Raw genomic sequence first — 25,395 nt, forward strand, 5'->3', positions numbered from 1 at the left:
AAATTTTTCACAGTACGTACCCACAATATTTCACAACTATGAACTTACAATTCATCATACAGTAGCTCTGATCAAAAGATGCGCACACGCACACACACACACACACACACACACACACACACACACACACACACACACTGTCTGCTAGTGAAAGAATGTCTATAGGGGTACTGTTCAGGTGGAGTGACTGACAGGGTGAGCAGGTGATAGTCACGGGTCAGGCTGACCATATAAGGAAAATGAGAGGAGGCAGAGGCAGAGAGCTCGAGTTAACCCCGGTGGGGTATATTTACTGAAGATAGTTGTGTGCTGTACAAAGGAGTAAACAGAAATACAATACTCGGTATTAATAATTATATCCAATAAAATCATAATTAGCAATTCAATTAATCTTCAATAATACAATAAGGAATAATGGGAGTCAATATTCATAATGCACTTGGTCCATAATCATCAAGTCAATTAGTAATATATATAAGGAATTAAAGGATCAAATAATATATATATATATATATATATATATATAATAAGCAGTTCAAGCAGGTAAACAATTCAGTATATATTCAATGTGTAGTAAACTAAAAGGCAATAAACATAACTCAAATGCACTGCTTATAAACTCAGGTGGAAACAAACAAACAGATGTGAATTGCTCAATTGGTGCATTCAAATAATGTGCAGTCCAGTCCATATAATAAGTTGCACATTGTCTCTCAATGTGCTTGTTAGCCCATGCTGGGAGAGCAGACATATAGATGGCCCATTGCTGGCCCACTCAACTTCAATGGCATTAGGCTCAAAGGACTCACGTTTGTTTGGTGGACGCACACATGGACCGGTTTGGAGAATGGTGGATTGGAGAAATGGTGGAGATCAGGAGGTTTGACTGTTTGTGGTGAAGATCTGAACCAGAATGAGTGGAGAAGGTGTGGTTAAATAGTCCCCAGCAGCTGGGTGGGGCCGGAGAACAAGCTGCCATTCAATCCTGATTGATTGAGGTGATTTGAGATGACATCATGCATGATTTCTCCTTGAGTCTTTTAACAGCTAGTACTGTTGTCACTGAAAAAAAAACATTGTTTTGTCTTTGCACAGATCGATGGTGATGAGTTAGGCTGGGGGTTTGTGGTGAGAGGAAACGGACCGTGTCACATCCAGACCGTGGAGCCCGACGGGCCTGCTGCTGTTGCGGGGATGAAGGTAGGAATCATTAGCCTGGCAGATTCGTCTGGTCCCAGGCTAAGGAATCATGTCAAATGAAAGTTGAATGTTCTAATGTTATACTTTTTGGTAGCCATTATCCCAAAACATCCTGCTTTGTTGCTGCATTAGCATGGTAGGACTTCATGTTATTTCTCTCGGTGGAAAAAGAGTGCAGCAAGTAAATGTAAAAAGCAGCACTTCTGCAAAGGCTACACTAGTAAATGGCAATAGGCTCTATGCACAGCAGCCATATTGGACAGAAATTGGGCCCCTTCCTTGCTTCCTTCACAGGTGTTACCAATGACACTAATGAAGGCTCTGTTCCATTCTGGTCAAACAGAGTCAGGGTGCTGACATTGTGCATGTTGGCTCACTGGAAACACTAGTGGGTCTCAAAGTGATCCCTCATGGTTCCTTGAGAGGGTGTAACTCTGAGAGTGTACAAATGGAACCAAATGGACCCTCCCGGGTCCATTTGGTTCCATTTGTACACTCTCAGAGTTATGGGGGTCCTTGAAATTAAAAAGTCTGAGAACCACTGTGCTACACTAAATGGAACAGAGCCTTCATTAGTGTCATTGGTAACACCTGTGAAGGAAGCGAGGAAGGGGCCCAATTTCTGTCCAATATGGCTGCTGTGCATAGAGCCTATTAGCCTTCTTGACTTTAGAGTATGAAAAGTGGTTCAAACTATTAGATTTCACATCATTTGTGTTCCTCACTCTCTCTGTCCCAGGTGTGTCAGTTTGTGGTGTCCGTCAACAGACAGAACGTCCTGGACATGGACTACAAAACACTCAGTCTGCTCATCCTGAAGGGTCCCAGAACGTTTTCAATGGAGGTCATGGAGGAAAAGAAAGATTGAAGAGGGGCTGCCATGGGTTGGAGGGATACATGGATACTGGATGAATGGATGGTAGTTACAGTGGTAGCGTCCATATCGACTAATATCACTGCGTAGATATTAGTCTGGAACTTCGGTGTGGAAGATTCATCTCCAAGGGGCGTTTTCTTTTTTAAGCTGTGGCCGATTCGTTTGGTTTCCAGGCTAAGGTGTTGTTGGTCTTTGACCAATCACATGTCTTTGTCTGAAACTACCCATTGCCTTACTGTTCCATATCGGCTCTGCCACAACTTCTGTTTCAGGAGGTTGGAGTGTACAAGGTTTTTTTTTTGGATCAGGATATATTTTTACTGAGAAGCAGCTGTGTTACAACTGTTGTTGTAGGATGAAGATGTTGTGTGCAAATGGCTGCTCCTCTCCGCTGGACTGCTGGTTCAGCCCGTCTTCATAACTGACACTTAAGTAAAAATCTTTGAGGTATTTTTACTTTACTGGAGTATTTCCAGTTTTCAGCACTTTTAATTTTTACTTTTACTTTTCTACTCTACTACATCTCACAGGCAAATATTATACTTTTACTCCACTACAATTATTTGAAAACTTAAGTTACTAGTTACTTTGTAGATTTTGATTATTATTACAAAACATACCACTTCAGCAATTTCGGCATTTTGGCAATTTGAAAATACCCGACTACAAGCTCACAATGCACGCACTGTGAGCTTGTATATCCGCTATTTTCCAAAGATATGTTATACATTTGAAAACTTGAAATGGGACATTCTGCATAATGAGTACTTTCTACTTTTTGTATTTAAAGTACATTTTGATACCAATACTTTTGTACTTTTACTCAAGTACATTTTTATTCTAGACACTTACTTACGTAACAGAGTATTTCTATATTGCATTATTTATACTTTTGCAAAAAATGTGAGTACTTTTTCCACCACTGCCTGTGAGATGTTGTCCTCAGGTGGAAGTGGTGGTCCGGATCCAGCTGCCAAGTCTCCCTATGCACTTGTCATCTCTCCTGTTGAACAAGTCTTCCCCCTGGTGGGCATCTGTCAGGATGCCAAGGGCTTCTCTTTATCTGGAGGACAACGAATTGGCTTCAACAATGACCTCTGAAGAGGCCATTAGATCATGTATATCCATGTAACGGACAGATTCCGTTGGTTCAGTGTGTTATGTATGTAAACAGAGACTACATATAGATGTGCCTTTTATTTACACGGTTCATGTCGAGCTAGTGTTCTTTGTGGGTTTCCACCTACGAAGTATTTGTTTAGCAGATGTTACTTGTAAACATGGACATTTTCTGTAGAATGATTCTTTAAAGACCTGAAGCATTGGTCTGATTAATTGGAATCAGACCAGTGAATCATGATCATTCTAAGGAGTGCAATTTAATGACTTGTCACTCGAACAAGTGCTGCTAAAGGGAATAGTTGCTGTATTTTTCAGCCAGTGTATAAAGAAATTTCTATTGCAGTCAATATAATTTATTTATTTTTTGTAAATGAAAACATCTGGGGGTAACTGAATCTCGTGCCAACAACATCGTTAAGGGCAAGCCTTAATCTCAAGCCACACTATGTCTTGATCCCTGGTATTAGAATAAGTGGTTGAGAAGTATATTTATAATTATACTGTTTTTTTTTAATTCCTCAACCCTCCATGTCCATAACATATCATTACATCTTAGTTATAAGCTTAGAATGCCAAAGGTTTCACTTGAGTGCACTTTATACAAATGTTTCTGTTTTTTTGTTTTCTAAAGCTGTCACTAGTGTTATTGTAAACATGTTTGTACAACCTCATGTTTAGACCTGGCAGGCAATGTGTTCATGTTTGAATCATGTCCAGTTATTTAGGGCATGTTGCTAGACTGCTGATTCATGAAAATAAATAAAAAAGAAACAAAATTCTGAACCTAATTCTTGAGGGGTGTAGTGTCTAAAGTCCTATACTTTTAGGCACTACTGGTTGCCGACAGCTAGGTTTGTTTCGACGTGTGCTAGAATAACTGAAGTCCAAACCGTCCGTAAAGTTCATAACAAAAAAGATGTATTCTTAGTAGCTTTCGTGCCAATCACTCCAGTATACAAATAATAAATACAGAAGCATAAACAGTTAAACGTACGGTGGCTAAATCAACAGCTCTCCTAAACACAGTCAAAAAACTGTTTGCCTCCTATCAGCAACACCTGCCCTTGATTAGACAGGGTTAAATACCCTGTAACCCTGGCAACCTTGGCCTTGACCAAGCCCTGTGGTGACATCATCAATTTAGGGACAAAAGGGCTCAAATGGCTCTTACAAGGGGTTTTGTAAAGGAGATGGACTCCCAACTTCTGCTATAGTCCAGCATACAAGCTCAACTATTACACATTATAAATGGCACCGCACTAGAAAGTAAACAATGGTTTCCAGTTCACAGCTGTTTATAAAGCACAGTGTGATGGCCTATTCAGTCTGTATACAGCCAGACTTAGTGTCTCAGTTGGTCATATCCGTTGTTTTGGAAACAAGGTTTAGCTTCACTCAAACACTCACAGAGAGTATGGAATCATGCCATTAAATCTTGTGACTTGTTAGTTTACCAAGATCATTTTAGACGCGACTCCTGCATTTTAATGCGTCAATACAATTTCAAGCAGACCGAATGAATGATAAAATTAATAAAACGCGGCCCTGCATTTAGGCTAAATACATTTTTTATTTTTAAAAACCATACACATTACTCGACAAGTTTCAAATGTAAATCCAATCACGATAACCATTTAAATTGCTCAAGATAAACAGACATGAAGTACTTATTATTTCCAAATGTTAAAAGATAAAAAAATAATAATCCATAGAACAGATGGAGAAACATTCATTCCCGTTACAGGAAGAAGCTACAGAACAAACTCCTTTTTTTCTCCGTTCCCATTTTTCCGTTTGTATTTGCAATATCAAGCTGCTTTTTTCATCTGTAAAACACAAGGAAAACACCCCCCCCTCCCCGCTCCAAAATTTAAATGATAGACAAATATTATGAATGAAGTCATTCCATGTCAGTTTACTTCCCTTGTCCACTCCCTTATACCAGTGGTTCTCAACGTTGAGTCAGGGGACCCCCAAGGGGTCCTTGAAGGGGTTCCAGGGGGTCCCCAGACATATAATTGATAATTGGGAACCAAATAGACCCTTACAGGTCTGTAACTTTTGAGTGTTCCGTTTGTACACTCTCAGAGCTAAATTAACACTGAGGATTTTTTCAGTGTAAATTCCGGGTTCCAGAGATTAAACATGGATAAATAAAAAAGGCCAAATGCATATCAAGTTTGGGGTCCTTGAAATTCAAGATGGTTGAGAATCACTGCCCTTAAACCCCTTCCCTTCAGATGAGCACGTCAGGGTATTAAGCAGAGCATCCCTGTACGGCTAACAAAATACTTTGCAACCAATTAGGAAAAGAAATGTGTTGATATTTTGTTACTACAAACCTGCCTTTCAAACAATTTGCACCCTGAGAAGAAAATCACACACACGTTTGTTTTTTAAACACTTAAACCCTGTACTTTGTTGACTGGCGTACCACAGGGCTCCGGGGGCTAGGGCCCCCTCCTGTTTTCGCTCTACACTAAAATATCTTTGTTGAAAAATAGTCAATCTACAAGATCGGCTATTTTCGACAAGCGATCGCCCCCAGAATAGGGACGCTAGGGTTCAAGTGCTTAAGTTGAATAGTGCCCGAAACGACCCCCCACCCCTAGATAATAGACTTTGAGATAAATCTTCCAAAACTGTTCAGTAGGATGAAAGTTTGTCATAAAAATACAAAGGTACAATTGTGTGGTTTGTATCAAAATGTTTTCCCAAGGGACGTTATGAAATAAAAGTACCCTGTACAGATACCAGTGTGAGCCTAGACTTTTATTCTTGAAAAAAAAAAGAAAAGAAAAAAAAGCAGCGTGTCCAATCAAATCCTTTAGTGTTTTTTTTCCAGTACATCAGGTGTCAAAAATATTCTACAAACAAGTCATTTTTTTATTTATGATGGTGAAAGGAGTTTTATGGACAAAGATGAAGAAAAATACAAACTTTTTTTTTTAGTGGGTTTTCGATTTTTTGAAATGTCAACAAAACCAGAACTCCAAGGAGAAAAATAAAAATGAAGTTTTCCCAAAAGAGAAATCTCAAAAAAGATTGAATGAAATACTATGAAAATAATCCACTTGCTGTTTGACCATGACGACAGTTTTAACTACCTAAAAGACAAAAAGTTTGAAGTTAGAAGGTTCTCTCTTAATTAATAAATTTCCTTTCTTTAATTAAATAATTTTCTATGCCTGAGTAAACAAATGAGAATAATATTGTACATTGGCAGGGACTGAAGTAAAAAAAAAAAAGAAGGAAAAAAAAGGAGTGACGTTTAATGCAATGAACTCCCTTTAACAAAGTGAACCTTTCAAACGTCACCCAATGAATGAACGAACAGATGGATGAATGAACTGATGAAAAAAGAAGCCTGAACTCCTGAGAGCATCTTATGAACGTAGAACCCTGTTAAAACAATGTTGAATATTTAATAATGAAGTGTGAATGGACCGAGGTCCTGTCTTTTTCTCTTCTACACAAGCCTTAGTGTTTATCTGTTTGGCTAGAAGGTTCTATTTATCTACAAATATATAACAAATAAAACTTGCAGGCAAAAATAGTTTAAGTTTCAATAGAAACACCCCTTTTTTTCCTGAAAATACAGCAGTATCTGAAATAAATCCTCTCATTCAATTTGTACTCTGTTCCGTTTTCTGCATCATACGTCAGGAAGCTCTTTTGCCTACAAACAGAAAAAAAAAGTATCTACAAACTTTGTAAACAGACCTGCTTTTTCCAAAAACATAAATAATTCAAAATATTAACAGCCAATGGAGCAGAAATAAGTTTTTGAATGAGCATCAGGGCCAAAGAGATAAATATACAACACCATTCAGATAAAGAGAAGCTAAAAGTTTCTTCCAAAAAATTCTTACAGCCGATCTTCAAGCCACAAGGAAGGGCTCCCCCTCCTCTATTAAAATAATAATAATATTAATAATATAATAATAACAAAAAAACAGGTCACTTCCAATCCGAGTTTATAATCACCCCTCGCTGACCGAGAAAAATGAAAAAGTTATCAAGGAGGGGGTGGGGGGGGGGAGGTGAGTCCTCCTGTTGCAGAGGGGGTTTTAAGAAGAAGAAGAAAAAAAAAACAAGCATCCACACCAAACCGTACATTCTTATGAATGTCTGCTGTTGTATTAGTCCAGTTCAGACTCCTCTCTCTCTCTCTCTCTCTCTCTCTTTCTCCACCCCTCCACTGTCTTTCTCTCTCCTCTCCTCTGTAGCCGTTGTGTCTAAGGTGAGCCCCCCCGAGGGTTGGTGGGGTGCGGGGGGGGAGATCAGAGAGAGGTTTCCAGGCTGTGTAGGGGGCTCTCCGGAGCCGACGACGGGGTCAGGGTCTTGACCTCCGGGAGGAGCAGGAGGTGGTTCCCGCTGTCCACGGCGTTATTGTTCTGATTGGGCGAGGGGTTCAGCAAGGGAGACGCGGCAGACTCGGCCTCGGGGGCGGGCGTAGGAGGAGGGGGGGTGGCGGCGGGGGGAGGCGGAGGAGGAGGGGGCGGAGGGGCTGCGTCGTCGGCGTCGTCGGGTATCGGGGACGGGGGGGTGGTGGTGGCGGGGGAGGGCGGGGTGGGCGTGGTGGCGTCGCGCGGCGTGGAGGAGGAGTTGCGCTTGGTGGGGGCGTCGTCCTCGGCGTCGGTGTCGTCGATGAGCGGGATGCTGGGCTCGGAGTCCTCTATCCGGAACTCCGGGTGGGTCATGAAGTTGTGGATGGAGCTGCGAGACTCGGGCTTCTCCAGGCCCCCCTCGTAGAGGGAGATGGAGCTACGGAATGCATTCACCACCCGGATCTGCATATGGGGGGAGGGGGGGGGGGGGGAGGAAGAAATGGGCAAAGTAACATTTGCATCGTTTTAATAACAGAACGCAACGTTTTAATGTTATTTTTTTTTTTTTGCATTTTAAATAGCGAACACCACATACAAAAATGTAAGACTTGGAGGGTTTTATTAGGGACGATAGTAGGTGAGTTTTAAGTGGGGACAGGGGTGGGGGGGGGGGGGGACCCAAAAAAATCCACTTTTGTAAGGGGGGGTTCAAAACTCTCAGAAGGACGTGCAAGTATGCAGTGGTGTCTAGTAGTAAAACTCCCAGTCAGTCCGGATGCTTGTTGCTGTTAAAATGTTCCACAGAGTCAGCGTTGGCCTTACCGTGGGGCTTAACACTCAAAACTCAATGGCACGATGGCGCAAAACCCCATCGAGAACCATCGACAAGTCCAAATGCAGTAGATACATTTTTTGGGGAAGAAGTAATGTAGTAGTACAGAACAAATAAGGAAATAAATAAATAGATCAAAGGATTTGATAAAGGCCTGTTATTCAAAATGCAAAAGGAGGGAACTGAGACACTTGTGAGATGTTCGTTTAGATGATTACAGATCCGAAAGAGTGGAGGACAGAGGCTAGACACAAAGGTTATTGTTGTTGGTCATGCTAAGAGAGAGAGAGAGAGAGAGAGAGAGAGAGAGAGAGAGATAGAGGGGGGAGGGAGAGACAGACAGAGAGACACACAGATAGATGGGGGGCAGGGGAGGGAGGTAGTCAGTCAGTTATTGATTATGTTTGTGGAGATCAAAAAACAAGACGCTGCAGCAGCCAAGCAGAACCTCTACAAGCTGTGGAATACGTGTGTGGGGGGGTGGGGAAACGGCACAAAAAGAGGAAAAACCTCTCACAAACGACTAGAGACTCGAACCCATGCAGAGCGCCGAACTACCTTGTGTTCAACAGTAGTAAACCTTTGAGTATAGCCCATATCACATTTCACAGAATCTAAAGGAGGAATATTGTATGAAGTCAGTGGTGTTTTTCATCTCATTTTCTGCTCATTTTGGCAAACAGTTGGATTGTTGGACATGTTCTGGTGACACATGAGTAATTCCAATAGAAAAGTACTTAAATACAGGGCTGGGCAATATGAACAAAATCAGACATCAAAATATGTTTGACCAAGTACCTCTAAATCGATATTGTGACGTTAATATTACATTTTCTTAAAGAATTACAAAAATAGCAATCATTATGTTTAACATTTTGGACAAGAATATTTGAAAGTATGAAATAAAGCTTAAGTGATTAATACCAGGAAAAGACCAGAATCAAATCATCATCGATATCGATACATTATTGATATATATATACTGCCCAGCCCAACTTCCAACACATTTGTATCATCCTTTCCAGTTCCTGAATAATAATCATCTCACCGTCAGAGCACCTGAAAGGAAATGGTTCAGGTTTAGTGTGAAGACAGCCGTTCCTCAGAAGACAACAGCTTTTAAGAGTGTTTATGAACAAAAACAGCCTATTAGAGCAGTGGTTCTCAAACTTTTTCGTGCCAAGGACCTTCAAAGTGGTATTTATTTGGCCACGGACCCCCATCTGAAAAGGTTTTGTGCCAGGGACCCGCAGAAGAGAAGATTTGTGTTAACATTCTTCACAACGTTTTCCAAAATGTTTCAAAAATTGCAGATGAACAAGATTGTATATCTGATATCTTTGTATAGCCAACGTATAATGAATTAAAGTGGTTAAAATGATTGTGATGCTGTATTAACACATTTTGCTGGGGACCCCCTGCGGGTCCCTGGAACCAACTTTGACAACCACTGTATTAGAGCATGATAGGTACATGAACAAAATGTAGCATTTTTTGCCACAAGTTGTTGCTTGGACAATTCGCCACTTTTATTTTGCAGAGATAAGCGGCTTGAATCTGCTGTTAATGCATCACTCAAGATCGCTCTGCAAACGTTACAGAATGATCACATTCAGGCACAGGGTCATTTTTTATTCCTTCAAATGTTTGTAAGACAGCCACTACACATTTTTAAAAAACACAGTCGGTCAGATGGCCTGTCTGTGAGAAGCTCTGGAAGAGAGGCCAGCAAGGGAAAAAGTAAAGAGGCAGCTCTTAGGCTAAGGGGGATCACCATTATATTCTGCACTGAATACAAGCGGACCATTCCAAAACGTACTTGCACCCTCACGCATGCACACGTGCGCGCCTGCACACACACACAAACAGTCACACACACACACACACACACACACACACACACACACACACACACACACACACACACACACAGTGTTCCATCGCAAGCAGACGGTTGTCAACCTTAGAATAGACTAAGGACTTCACAGCCAGAGCGCCCTCCTTCTTACAAACAGTTGGAGAATGTTCCACTTGGTAATGCCCCCCCCCCGTGTGTGAGAGACAGAAACAAGCAACAGCGAAGAGAGAGGGGAAAGGTCGTTATTATTGCAGCGCTGTGGGCGGACAGTACAAGACACCCACTGACATTTTGTCGGGTGTTTTTTTTTTGCGGTTGACATTTCTTTTCGTTTTGTACTTTGTGTGACCATGGGCATATACTCAAAATATTTACCCGGCTATATACAGTAGGATCTAGAAAGCTGCGACACACATGAGACCCACGTGGGGGCACTAGAGGGGCAGAGCGCAGACTGAGGCAGCAACACACAAACCTGGTGACTTGTCAATTCAAAATGATCCCAATAATAATAATAATAATAATACACACCAGTCGCTCCAGTACCTAGGCCTGTCACAATTATTACATAATTGCCATATTGCAATTATTTGAGATAATCGCAAGTGTTTTGCATAATCGTTTCCATGTTGAAACATTGACATTAATATAACATTTTCAAAAATAGTGGAAATAGCAGCTTGTAGATTGTCTATTTCCACTATTAATATTTCTTTACATATTTAGGTTATTTGTCATATCTGCCGTGTGCATCTTCAAAGCCTAAAAGCCAAACAGAAATATTATTTGTATTCATATGTTCCAGTGTACAACACCAAAAACACAATTCAAATCGCAATTATTTGTGTGACAATTAATCGTTACGTAAAATGTCATAATCGTGACAGCCCTAATTGCACCACCTTTCTATTATTGACCAAAGCAGAAGCAGAACAGAACGACATGACGAGAGGCACAGATAGAAATCCTGGTTACAGTACAAGTACATTGAAAATACTGCGTTTGTTATCCAAGCAACATGGGAGATGGGATTTTTTGCTGTGTTTTTTTTAGTGGAAGAAAACAATTGTGACATTAGGAGGAGTATGAGCAACGTGTCAACGTTTGGCAGAGAAGACGAAGAGTGGAAGAGGAAGATGTTAGGAGGGACATAACTGAGGTAAATAAAGGTCAATTTATGCTTTGTGAGACATGTGTCGAATGAATCGCTGCGCAACGGAAGTGACGTCAAAACATGAGTAACATTTCAGTTATGTGGAATGGGTTACCTGCAAGTCAAAGTCAATAGGCTCCATGCACAGCAGCCATATTGGAAAGAAATTGGGCTTCTTCCTTACTTCCTTCACAAGTATTACCAATTAAACTAATTAAGGCTCAGTTCCATTTAGTGTAGCACAGTGGTTCTCAAACTTTTTTAAATTTCAAGGACCCCCCATAACTCACAAATGGAACAAATGTGTACAAATGGACCCACAAATGGACCCTCACAGGTTCATTTGGTTCCATTTGTACACTCTCAGACTCACACCCGTAAGGGCAATTTGGAACCCCCACAAGGAACCATGAGGGTCCCTGGACCCCAATTTGAGACCCACTCCAGTGAGCCAACATGCACAATATCAGCACCCTGACTCTGTTTGACCAGAATGGAACAGAGCCTTCAACAGTATCATTAGTAACACCTAAGGAAGTGAGGAATATTGGAATTTCTTTCCAATACGGCTGCTGTGCATAGAGCGTATTATTTCAAGTCCTTCATTAAGAGCAGCTGGACCTATAACCATCAATTCATTGAGTTGTACATTGTCATTTATCGGTACCTGCATAACCGCAGAGTTATAATACGTTGGAATTTGTAAGAATGTTGCCGTCTTTCTTATTTCTTTATCGTCTCTGCTGGGGGTGGGGTTTACACACATTTACAATCAAAGGACAATCAATCAATGGAAATAAGCTCTTGAGCTTTTTTTTGGTTGTGTTTTATCCTTTTTTAAATGTTTTATCAAGCTTTGTTGTGGCGAGTCGCCACAACAAAGCTTGAACATTCAAAACGTGGCGAGAAAACAGTGCTCGATACCGCTCAAAGCATAACTTGACCTTTGATCGTCGCCATGCACTAGAGGAGGACACACACTCACACCCCACAGTGGCAGAAGCAGTGTTGGTAGTAGGAGTAGGAGTAGTAGTAGTAGTGGTAGTAGTAGTAGTAGTAGTAGTAAAGGCTACATGTGTAGGGCTAGAAACATTGGTTACATCGTGCTGCTGTTGGCTGGAGTTGGAGGCCTGCCGCCTCAGTGCTCCCTGAAAGGAAGTTCCACTCTGGAACGCACTCACAACATCCATCTGTAAAAAACCAGACAGCGTGACAGGAAGGAAGGAAGGAGGAGGGAAACGCCCACACAAATTGACCAACCAAAGAGAGTAGGGGTGCAACAGGTAATCCATCTGATCCATTTCATCGATTAAAGAAAAAAACAAAAAAATCCATTTCAATAAAATCATAGATTTTGGGGGAAAAGTTTGGCATGGCTTTTCTTTCCTTTTTCAAAAATGTCCAAAAGTTTTCAAACATTCTGAAAATAGCCTCAAAACACTCAGCTTGTAGATCGTCTGTTTTCACACCAGCAAAGCATAAAACAAGGCTTAAGTGGTTAATCAGACTATAAAAATAGTTAAATTATAATTTTTCGCATTGATCCGTTGACATAAAAAATAGATTTGATTCGATTAAATAAATCAAAAAAGTAATCGATAGAATAATCACTAAGAATATAATACGATAGTTGCAGCCCTAATAGAAAGGAGAAGAAAAAAATAAAAGAAAAAGACAACAAAACACACACACAGCCAGAGTAGAGAGAGAAATAAAGCAAAGGCAACAATAATCATAGGGGGAAAAAAAAAAAAAATTTAGGAGATTGGGTTCAGGAATAGTACCGTAGTTAAAAAGAGAGAGGGGGGGGGGGGGGGTTAAAGGCACTGATTGGAGGTGCTGTGACCTCTGACCTCACTTCCACCTTTTTTTCCCCTCTCAGAATCCTTGTGTTCTTCCAATTGTACCAGTGTACCGACCTTAAGACACCCAGTAGCTGGCACCTCGTCATCGTTAAAAACCTTTCCAAATGTTCCACTTTTATTTCACGGGGGTTTGGTTTTAAAAGCCGACAGATTCAGATACGCGACAGAAAACTTGTTTGCAACAGATACCTTCAGATTGAGAGCAAACAACAGAGAAAATTGGAGAAAAAAGCTTTTTTTTTTTGTTTTTAGTTCTTTCTCAAGGGACATGCCGAGAGAGAGAGAGAAAGAAAGAGAGAGACAGAGAGCAAACAATAGATGTTTATGCTGGAGGAGCATTAGCAAGTTAAAGTTTATGGCTTGGATTCCCTGGCTTGTTGTTTGATGCGGTTCTGCGGTGCTAATTGATGTGTTTGATGATGCAGTGCTGGTGTGGTGTTTGATGTGGTTCTGGGGTGGTGTTTGATGTGTCCGATGCGGTGCTGGGGTGGTGTTTGATGTGTTTGATGCGGTGCCGGGGAGCGGTCTGGACAGCATTACCTGGGTCTGGATGCGGTTAAGACCTCGGAACCAGAGGATCTGCCCACGGCGAAGCTCCCGCTCGGCGTGGTCGATCTCCTCCATCTCCTCCATGTCTTCCAGCTCCTCGTCCGGGATCTCCGCCCTCTGGGTGCCGTGGCCCGCCGTCTTCAGGAACTTCAGACGACTGGTGGGGATGGACGAGATCACCTGGAGAGCAGAGGATAAGGATAAGGATAAGGATAATTCCTTTTAACAGGTCTTTCATGAAAGTCCTTGCGGTATTGTTTCCAATGAGAACCTGTGAGCAATTAGGGGTTAAGAGTCTTGCTCATGGACAAATTTAATTTCATCGACACATATGCTGGCCTGGCCTGGAATCGAACCTGGGGCAACCAGGGCCTCTGGCTCCCTAGGCGGGCTCACTAACCACTCAGCTATGGCCGCCCCTAGAGGTGAATAAAGTACTCAAACCCAGCAAAGTCAAAGTATAGTAGTGTATAGACACTCCTGGTCGAAATAGTCAAATAAAATCTTCACCAGAGCAGTAGAATATTCCAATTAGATTCTATAGGTTTTTTTGCTTTGCCTCCCAATTTAGACATTATGCCAATTAATTCCTCCCCACACACATTTTGTGTGTTGTCACTGCTAGTGAGGAGCCCCCACCGGGAGGACGTAAAGCCTTCGTTCTACGCCTCCCGCCCGACACTCCCCGCTGACAAGTGCCGCCCCCAGTATAACCATCAATGAGTTGAGTTGTAACAGGGCCCATTTACAGGTAGACCTGTAAAGAAAGTAAGGAAGAGGCCCAATTTCTTTCCAATATGGCTGCTGTGCATAGAGCCTATAGAGCACTGAAGTCTGACGTAATTTACGCATCCTATCTGGGTCGCGTTCTTTTCCCCCCAGTCTGAATTCCCATAGACGCGTTTAATATCGCGTCAAATAAGAACTGTGTACCAAAAATAAACAAATGATCCCAGCGGTTTGACTCATATGGATATGAAGCATCAACTGACGGTGAGAAAACGCTAATGTTACTTCCGCCGAATTTGTTACATTTTCGCCAGAAACACTGTATCAAATATGAGTGACTGACTATCATAAACGATACAGAGCCACCTCCCTGACAATATTGCCGAGACAGTTTGTTTATTTTTGGACCACAATTCTTATATGAGACGATTCAAAGATGAACCAATGTTATTCTCCAAAGAGAAGTTACTTTCTCTACCAGGGGATGAACGAGTGACGTCAGGACTTCTGTACTCTAAAGCTGGTCTCTGGTTTCTTCTCTTACCTCAATGGTTGTGACCTTTTTAAAGCTCTGGATTAGCATATTTCTTACAATCCTCCAAGGACAACCTCACCCCACCTCGCCACAACAATTTAGTTTGGAGGCATATTAGTCATTTCTATTTCATTTTATCAAAATAAAATTTAACATTGATCACGTTAAAGCCGGATTTATACTTAGTTGTGAGCGGTGAGCATAGCAGATTTACAAGCTCACAACGTGCCGTAAAGTTGTAGAGGCCCTTAACAGTCAATATGTCATTTCAAACTTTTTCCCCATAACTAAGACCATTAGTTCAAAATGTATTCAAATTGGCTTATGAAAAATTATTTTAAGATACATTTAACCATTTTTATCCATTAAAACCGGGGAATGCATCTGATACTTTGGCTATTCAAAAATAGCATATATACAAGCTCATAGCTTCGTGCCACGCTATGAGCTTGTAGATCTGCTATTTTTGAAAAATCTTGAAAATCAGTGCAAATCATTGAATATGTGCATTTTTTTTTTAATTTTAACTCAAATCTTTGCTTCCGGGGGTCCCTGGAGCAACATATTTTGAGATGGGGCTCCGTGGCCAAATACAAAAAATATATAATTTTGAGGGTCCATGACATGAAAAAGCTTGAGCACCACTGATATAGGAACATACGTTTTTCAGAAAAATGTTAGTATTTAGAAGGCATTTGTAGAATCGTCCTCAGGTCTTAATGGGTTAAACGCTTACCTGGCCCCACAGTAGACTGCCGAACCCAAGGAACGTGCACCAAAGCCACTGGTCGACGGGCAGAGCCACACAGCTGAACGGTTTCCCTCCCCACTGTACGATGACGAACTGGAGGGGCAGAAAGACAGAAGGTGAACAGTTAATACAGTAAACTCATTTAGCGTCAAACACTTTCAACATGCCCATTCTTATTGACATGGGCATGTCATTATAGGCAAACGCGTATGTGGGATCGGCTATGTTCGCGCTTTGTATTAACCCATTAACCCAAACAGTTTAAAAAAAAAATAATATATATATATATATATATATTCAAAATTTTTCAAAAATAGCTGATCTACAAGCTCGTAGCGCGGCACTCGGTGCCGTGCTATGAGCTTGTATATCTGCTATTTTTAGCGGTGCCAACCGCTCTACGTTTGACTTTGTCTGCGTGTCCTTCCGTATGTCCGTCCGTTTGTGTGAGCACGGGATGAGCACGGCAAAGAAGCAACACATACAAACACACGCACACACACACACACAGACTTGCAGATTGCCTATGCCATCTCTCCTCTCATTGGCCACACGTGCCACTGGTTATCAAAGAGGGGTCCAGGGACCCCCAGCGTATGAGCACGGGATTTTAAACGGCTATAACTCCAGTTTCCAGCATGCCACCAAGTCCAAATTCAGTATGTGGACTTAGACCACCAATAGGGACGAGCATGAATTGCTGAAGCCCCGCCCCCTCTGTCCAGGGACCCCCAGCGTATGTTATGTCCGTCCGCCCGTATGAGCACGGGATGAGCACAGGATTTTAAACAGCTATAACTCCAGTTTGCAGCATGCCACCAAGTCCAAATTTGGTATGTGGACTTAGACCACCAATAGGGTCGAGCATGAATTGCTGAAGCCCCGCCCCCTCTGTCTTCCCATTGGCTGGCCTTTACACAGCCATAACTCAAGTTCGCAGCATGCTACGGAGTACAAATTTGGTAAGTGGACTCAGACCACCAATAGGGACGAACTGAAATGAGTTAAGGCCCGCCCCAAAGGCACCGCTTCCTTCACACAGGGTGTGATTTTTGAATAGCCAAAGACATCTAAAGTGACACAGATGCGTTCCAGGTATCAATGGGTTAAAGGGCAAGACCACTTTGGTAGAGGTTTGGTTTGTGTAGTTACCTCGCCATGATGTAACTCCAAAGGTGGACAAGAAATGAAAAAGAATTGCTCCATTAATTAGAAATTGATAATTAAAAACATGCTCCCCATTGACTTACATTGTACACTGAAACAGCTCTCAAAGTCACTCTTTTAGCCCATAAACAAACACAAACTAAGCTGATTCAGACAATATAGAACATCACCAAACCCAGTATTGTTTATTTTTTTAATAAAAATGTCAACTTCCTGATGATTTTACTATTTGAAGATCCGGATCCGCCGATCCAGTCCAGGTTTTCTTTCTAATAAAAATAGCGAAATCAACAGTAAGTTAAATTTTTTATAAAAAAAAAACAGTACTGGGTTTGGTGATGTTCTATATTGTCTGAATCGACTTAGTTTACATTCGTTTACATGCTAAAAGAGCGACTTTGAGAACTGTTTTACTGTACAATGTAAGTCAATGGGGAGCATATTTTGAATTATCAATTTCTAATCAATGCAGCAATTATTTTTTATTTCTTGACCACCTTTGGAATTACATCATGGCGAGGTAACTACACAACCCAAACCTCTACCAAAGTGGTCTTGCCCTTTAAGCGTCTAGGGCTTATGTGGTTAAGGAAATTACGCTGTTTTGCTTGAAAGATGGTGAAGGTGATATTTCCAGGGGGTCCCCAGCTAAATGTGTTAATATAGCATCACAATCATTTTAACGACTTTATCCATATTTTATATGTTGGCTATTAAAAAATAGCAGATATACAAGCTCACAGCGCGCTGCGAGCTTGTACATCTGCTATTTTGGAACATTTTAGAAAAATCTTGAAAGGGTTTAATTTATTTAACACAAATCCTCTCTTCTGGGGGTTCCTGGCACAAAACCTTTTCAGATGGGGGCCCACGGCCAAATACATATCAATTTGGGGGTCCTTGAAACCATTCTTTTTTGAGAACCACTCCTTTAAGAAACCTAATTTTCCCTACACATTGCCCACATGGTTGCGTTTTGGACCAGTGCTCATACTTTAGGGTGGTTGAAATGAAACGAGTTGCCCTTTTCAACGGCAATGAAGAGGCGGAGCACAGAGCGTTCTAAAACTACCACACAGCGGAGGAAGATTAAACGCCACTTTATGGCGGCAGGGGCGGACGCAACCAGGGAGTCGACCCGGGCTTTGTGTGGTCTGAACCGACACATTACAAGCTGCTCTGTGAAAGGTCAGAGCGTGGTGGTGACCAGTGGTGGACGCTACAACGCAGTGCATTTACTTGAGTATTTGTATTTTTTGGATACTAGAAAAGGTAGATTATGAATTAACTACTGAAGCCATATTTCATTGTGAAAATAGCCGATCTACGCTTGTAGATCTGCTATTTTCACGATAATGTATTTATTTCTGGAAAATCTGTGAATTTTGGGGATTTTTTTTAATGCATCGATGCATTAAGAAAATGTACTTTGTAATTTCTACTTTCGAATACTTAAGTCAATTCAAAAGCACTAACTCGAGTATTTGACTGAGCAACTTGCACTTGTAGTTTTAGTAATATTTGACCAGGAGTATCTATACTTGAGTACTTTGTGTGTGTCGGTTGGCTTTTGAAAAGGTCAGAGCAGCGTGGTGACACAGCTGCGGCCAACAGGCTGTTTCTTTGGAAACTACTAAAACTAGTGATAAGACCTGGCAGGGGGAGTATTTTATCATTTACAATTTAGGCATTTAGCAGACGCTCTTAATCCAGAGCGCCAGAGCGCCAGGAAAACACCAGGTAATACATCAAATGCATAGAAATAGTAATCTAGGATCATAGGTAAACCAAGAGTTTCATCAGTCTAAACAGTACAATATCAACAAAGATCAATAATCTGTACATTTAAACTATACACACTGTAGGATGTCAAGTCAACAAATGAACCTGGCATCTGTCTACATAACATGCTATCTAAATTACATTTTAGCCTTTGCATAAGCTTGCAAGGTCGTCAAGGCTAGGGCAAGTGCTACGGGTGCTAAGTTTTCACCTGTATCCAGCTGATGGCTGCTAAGATGGCTCCGATGCTGCAACTATCGATTGATTTCATAGCAATTCATTTATCGAATGTTTTCTAATTTTTTTAAATTAATTGAATAATCGTTTTTTATTTATTTATTTATTACAATGTCAACAAATCGAAGCGAAAAGTTGAAATTGATTTCTTATAATCGACTAAATTGATTAGTCTAATTAAACACTATTTTATACCCCGATGTACAACAGTGTCACACAAAACGTTTAGCTGATCTACAAGCTTAAAATAATAATTTTTAAAAAATCAATTAGTTCTACTATGTGTTGTAGCCTAAAGGCCAATTTATGTCGAGTGACACGTCGCACGCAAAATGACCATAAATGTGTCGCGGAGGACGTCCACGTTCCAACTTTAACATGGTGGTCCCTGGCAAAACCTTTTCAGATGGGGGTCCGCGGCCAAATACCTATCAATTTGGGGGTCCTTGACATGAAAACGTTTGAGAACCGCTGGTATGAATGGTAAAGAAATCGCTCCAAGCATAAATAGGCTCTATGCACAGCAGCCATATTGGACAGAAATTGGGCCCCTTCCTTGCTTCCTTCACAGGTGTTACCAATGACACTAATGAAGGCTCTGTTCCATTTAGTGTAGCACAGTGGTTCTCAAACTTTTTAATTTCAAGGACCCCCATAACTCTGAGAGTGTACAAATGGAACCAAATGGACCCGGGAGGGTCCATTTGGTTCCATTTGTACACTCTCAGAGTTACACCCTCTCAAGGAACCATGAGGGTCCCTGGACCACACTTTGAGACCCACTAGTATTTCTAGTGAGCCAACATGCACAATATCAGCACCCTGACTCTGTTTGACCAGAATGGAACAGAGCCTTCATTAGTGTCATTGGTAACACCTGTGAAGGAAGCGAGGAAGGGGCCCAATTTCTGTCCAATATGGCTGCTGTGCATAGAGCCTATTGTCCTTTACTTTTCCGCAGAGTTTTATTTTTTTGTACCTGGATGATGAAGGTGCCGAAGACGATGGAGCAGAAGATCATGTTGTTGAAGATGCCCTCGAAGACGTTCCTCTCGCCGTGGATCTTGCGGGCGTTGATCTCGTTGAAGAGCTGCATCAGGACGAAGGTGTTGAAGACGATGGTGTAGTGTTCCGACGGCGGGGCGTGGAGCGGCGCGTCCCGCCCACTGTCGATGTCGAAAATCCTCTCGCCTGCAGGGGGCGCGGGAGAAAGCAGAGATGATTATCATTAACCCATTAACCCATTGAGACCTGAAGCCGATTCTACACGTCTCCTAAATCTCAACAGTATTCTTAAAAACGTATGTTTCTATATCAGTGGTTCTCAATCTTTTTCATGTCAAGGACCCCCAGAGTTATATGTATTTGACCGCGGACCCCCATCAAAATATGTTGTTCCAGGGTCCCCCTGAAGCAACGATTTGAGTTAAAAATGTTCGCTTTAAAACAATATATATTCAAAGATTTGCACACATATTCACGATTTTTCAAAAATAGCAGATCTACAAGCTCATAGCGCGGCACTCGGTGCCGCGCTATGAGCTTGTATATCTGCTATTTTTCAATAGCCAAATTGTAAAATAAAGCTTTTTAGCTCAAATCTAAAAATGACACAGTTCCAGGTCTTAAAGGGTTAAGACCTGAGGCAGATTCTACAAATGCCTTCTAAACCAGTAGTAGTAGTTCTCGCACTTTCAAGATTTTTCTAAAATGTTCAAAAATAGCAGATGTACAAGCTCGTATACATCTGCCATTTCTGAATAGCCAACGCAACAATCTAAAATGACACAGATGCTTTCCCGGTTTTAATGGGTTATTATTATCGAATAAACCAGTGGTTCCCAAGCTTTTCAGCTCAAGACCACAAAAGTGAAATTTGGTGTCTTCTCAGGACATAAAACGTACAAAAATACAGTAATAACCGGCTGCTTAAGTCCTAAAATTGTGATAGGCAATCTACACAGTCACATTACATTATATTATTTCTGAAATCCTTTTGAAAATGTAGAATGTTTTCATGTATTGAATATCTTCTTCTTAAAAAAAATCTATTGAAATAGTCATTTTATTTTATTCGTAAAAAAGTATATTTACTCAAGATGGGTCCCAAACCATTGTAACGTTGTTTCGGAAACACTAGAATAAACGACGGGATTGCGGGTTCTGATCCAAATACAAACTGGATGAACAGTTTTTTACTCTGCACATCTGACACTAGTATAGTGATAGTAATGAAAAGAAAACAATAAAAATAGAAAAGCAAAAAACAAACGTTTATGTACAACAGTAACAGTACACCAATGTTGCCAGTAGAGGGCAATGTGACTCCACACATAAATTGTTAGCTCACTGAGAGGAGGAGACCCTTTAGTTTCAACACACTTCCTATCTCTGCCATTCCCAACCTATGGTTTTACTGATAAGATAGCATTAACATAAAAATGATTATGTAAACTAATAAAGGTATTTTTTTCTGTAAAACCTTGAAATATTAATTTTCACACAGATAAATACGAACTCAACGTACTAGAATAGAATAGAATAGTCCCCACTCCTTTGGGGTGTTATTTTGTCACATTATGTGTATATATGTATATATATATGCACATAGCGTGAAATTCGTCCTCTGCTTTTAACCCATCCTATAACAACTAGGAGCAGTGGGCAACCAGGGGTCTGGCTCCACAGGCGGGCTCACTAACCACTCAGCTATGGCCGCCACTGTATACTACGATAGTTCCATTGATCCAAGGTGGAAGACAATCGAATGATTGACCATTTAAATAAGCATGATCTACATACACGGCAGATATCTGCCGTGTTAAATGATCAGATGGGTGGCTATGTCAGTGGTTCTCAAACTTTTTCATGTCAAGGACCCCTCAAAATGATATGTATTTAGCCGCGGACCCCCCCCCCCCCCCTCCCCCCTCAAAATGTTTAGTTCCAGGGACCACCAGAAGCAAAGATTCGCTTTAAAAAAGATATATTCAAAGATTTGCAAAAATGTTCAATTTAAAAAAGAAAAAATAGCAGATCTACAAGCTCATAGCGCGGCACTCGGTGCCGCGCTATGAGCTTGTATATCTGCTATTTTTGAATAGCCCAAAGTATAAATAATCGGTAATCGGATATCAACCAAAAATGTCAATATCGTGCCATCCCTAGTATACATATATATATATAAAAAAAACACTTCTCTGCTGTTCTCACCGGCAAAGAGCAGCGTGAAGATGACGATGAGCTGGTAGACGGCCTGTCCCAGGATGTTCTTCATCATGGTGCGGGAGATGAGGGGCTTGTTGCGGCCGTACGGCCGGCGGAGCAGCAGGGCCTCGGTGGGGGGCTCGGTGGCCAGGGCCAGCGACGCAAACGTGTCCATGATCAGGTTGACCCACAGCATCTGCACCGCTTTTAACGGAGAGTCCTGGAGGAGAGAGAGAAACGAGATAGATAAAGATACCCCTTTATTGATACCGTGGGGGAGGGGGGGGGTTTCAGTCGCCCAGAGGCATCACGGCAGTTAGAGTTACAGAGTTACAGATACAGAGTCAGACATTAAAGGGATAGTTCACCCCCCAAAATGACTTTTTTTCGTGGATATTCTTTTTTTTTTTTTTGGTCGCATTCCTAAGCCAATGATTTGATGACCGACGGCAGCGGTTCCGGTAGGAGACACAAAGAGTCTCCTTTGTGTCTCCTACCGGAACCGCTGCCTGCCGGTCCACTGGTCATCAGCCATATTGGCTTAACTCATTCTGTGCCAAAAGACGTCATGTGGCCTGACGCCCTGAGCGCCACAAGGCGTCAAAGACGTCATGAAAAAAAAAAATCAAAATAAAAAAAGAAATTCAAAATAAAAGTTTTTTGTTTTTTTTGGAAAAACATGTTCAGAACCCAAGATATGATGATTTGAAGATTTGCTGCTCCATCCACTCCTTGTTTAACCTATAACTTAAAAAGGCTGTATCTCGCTTCCTAAGCACTTTTTTTTTTACAATGAATTTTGGCTGTGGCACTCTAAAATTAAAAAATGAGCATGGCATTGAATGAGTTAATAGGAATGCGACAAAAACTAAAAAATATCCATGAATTCAAGTCTCCATGGGGTGACTAATCAACAGGGGAAAAAAAAAACGGGTTTCCATTGTGGTCCTATGTATTCAATTCATAAACATAGCATGACAAATTTACACAACACACGTCATCGACAAATACAAAACACTAAAACGTACAAAGGAGAAAAATGCAGTGAATGACACCTCCTTTCTATGGGAATATGCATTTAGCTCCTCTTGTGGTTTCCTGATAAGATGGTTTTTCAGGCCAGTTTTGAAAGAAACCAGTGATTACACATCTTTTAATGGATGTGTCAGGGCATTCCACATTTTTGGTGGCAGAGCAGTAGAATGAGCATTTTCCCATGTTTGTTCTATTTTTGGGTGGTATTGTGGCCGTGGGTGTCACTCGCTTTGGAGAAGTAGTTAAGTCAGGTATGAGGGTATTATTGAGGGCACTGTCCCTTTAACCCTTGAAGACCGGGGAACGCATCTGTGTCATTTTAAGATTTCTTTGGCTCTATAAAAATAGCAGATGTACAAGCTCGTAGCGCGGCACCGAGTGCCGCGCTACGAGCTTGTAGATCTGCTTTTTTTTTTTTTATATCGTGAAAATATTTGCAAATCTTTAGTTTGAATATATATATACTTTTTTAAAGCAAAAGTTTTTAACTCAAATCTTTGCTTCTGGGGATTTTACAAATGTCTTCTAAATCCTAACAGGTTTTTTTCCCTCAAGTTTTTTTTATTTTATTTTTTACTTATGTTGCTATATTTTCAATGGTTTTCAAACTGTTAGGATATTGTGCAGTAGGCAATGTAGGCACATATATACATACATATCTTTTCACATCCTGCACACATGTTTTGTTTATTTTCATTTATTGTTTTGGCACTGTTTCTGTACGTCACAACGGCGGCCGGCCTCTGGAGGTATGGCTATATAAGTGAACGTCATCACGCAGGGACAGGAAGAGGAAGTGTTTGAAGAGCGTGGCGGCTCGGTTGTTTGGAGTCACGGTTTGGGAGTCAGTAACGTTCGGTCCACAGTACACCCGGAGGCCACATCTCAACTAAGGATTTAGAAGATAAGCGACGGATGGATAGCGCTGTCCAACTGTGCCTTGTAGTTTCTAAATAAGTAAGAAGAGTGGAGCTTCGCGTACGAGAATAAGTTACTGACGGTCCCACCGTAATGATGTCCAGCGTCGGGGTTGTACAGAGACTAATACATACATAAATATCACAAAAACCCTACGGGAGGAAAAAAAGAAGAAAAACCGAAAAATACCATAAAAAGAACGTGGGTTATTATCCCCGCACCTGAACAGTGAAAGATCCAGCATCTCGCTCCGGCTGTGTTGGCCAACGACAGAGCTGGCCGGTGCCAGTAGGTGAGTGGATCTGAGGGGTTGTTGACGTGGGGGGGAACAGTGCCATATGTTGTTTTAGTTTGCCATATACACACGCTCACACGCACCCACACACACACTTTTCAGGTCAGGGTCGCTCCTATCTATGGTGTTTAGCGAGCCGGTAGGAGTAACCCGTGACAAATGGGGGCTCGTCTTTACTGAACCGTTTATTTTGTAGTTTGTTTGTTATACAATTAGTAGCCGAGGAGTTAACCAGTAAAAGTAAACATGGGTGAGGAATTTACGCCTGAGGCATTTTTAGAGAAAATTCGCAGGCTCAGCGAATGGTATGATCTGAAAAAAGATGATTTACGGCGAGTGGCCGAACATTTAGAAGTAGCATTAACGCCTGAGATGAAGAAGGGAGAAATGGTAGAGATTTTGGTGCAACGGGTGGGGGGAGAGCCGCTTGATAACGCCACTCGACAGCATTTGTCATCAGTGGAGTTACAACGAGTAACGCTTGAGCAAGTGAGAATCAAGGAAAGGGAGCAAACAGAGCGGGAGCTCGCTCGTATTGCACTAGAAAAAGAAAAATTGAGGGTTGAATTGGAAATAAAAAAATTGGAGCACGGGGTGGGGAAAAGTGAGAAAGCATTTGAGGTGGGGCGTAATATATGCCTCGTGCCCAAGTTTTGTGAGAAAGAAGTTGAGGTATTTTTTTTGTCATTTGAAAAAGTGGCAAACAGCTTAAAGTGGCCTTCACGATATTGGTCGCTGCTAGCACAGAGCGCATTGACAGGAAGAGCTCAAGAGGTGTATGCAGCTCTAGATGAGGAAAAGTCGGCTGACTATCAGACAGTAAAAAGAATTGTTTTGGGTGCTTATGAATTAGTACCTGAATCCTATCGCCAGAGATTTCGGGGTTTGCAGAAGAAAGTGGGGGAGTCACATTTAGAATTTGCCAGACAAAAGGAAATGGCATTTGATAGGT

General features: G+C 41.4%; 1 protein-coding gene across 3 annotated transcripts in view; it reads right to left on the reverse strand.

The window, feature by feature from the left end:
* Positions 1 to 4,749: 4,749 nt before the first annotated feature.
* atp2b1a (ATPase plasma membrane Ca2+ transporting 1a) overlaps positions 4,750 to 25,395 on the reverse strand; it is a 103,801-nt gene continuing 83,155 nt past the window's right edge. The window contains exons 18-23 of one of the 3 annotated variants that reach the window (XM_084050089.1): positions 22,202 to 22,415; positions 19,968 to 20,179; positions 15,788 to 15,895; positions 13,779 to 13,967; positions 12,474 to 12,563; positions 4,750 to 7,992 (exon numbers count right to left, since the gene is read on the reverse strand). In XM_084050089.1, coding sequence (XP_083906215.1) covers positions 7,483 to 7,992; positions 12,474 to 12,563; positions 13,779 to 13,967; positions 15,788 to 15,895; positions 19,968 to 20,179; positions 22,202 to 22,415 — 1,323 coding nt within the window. In that variant the 3' untranslated portion in view covers positions 4,750 to 7,482. Of the gene's footprint in view, positions 7,993 to 8,953; positions 8,977 to 12,473; positions 12,564 to 13,778; positions 13,968 to 15,787; positions 15,896 to 19,967; positions 20,180 to 22,201; positions 22,416 to 25,395 lie in introns of those variants that run through there. The other 2 variants (XM_084050090.1, XM_084050091.1) reach the window with 2 other exon arrangements.

Source organism: Gymnoscopelus microlampas (assembly GCF_963454915.1).
Source record: "Gymnoscopelus microlampas genome assembly, chromosome: 23".
NCBI classification, from domain to species: domain Eukaryota; kingdom Metazoa; phylum Chordata; class Actinopteri; order Myctophiformes; family Myctophidae; genus Gymnoscopelus; species Gymnoscopelus microlampas.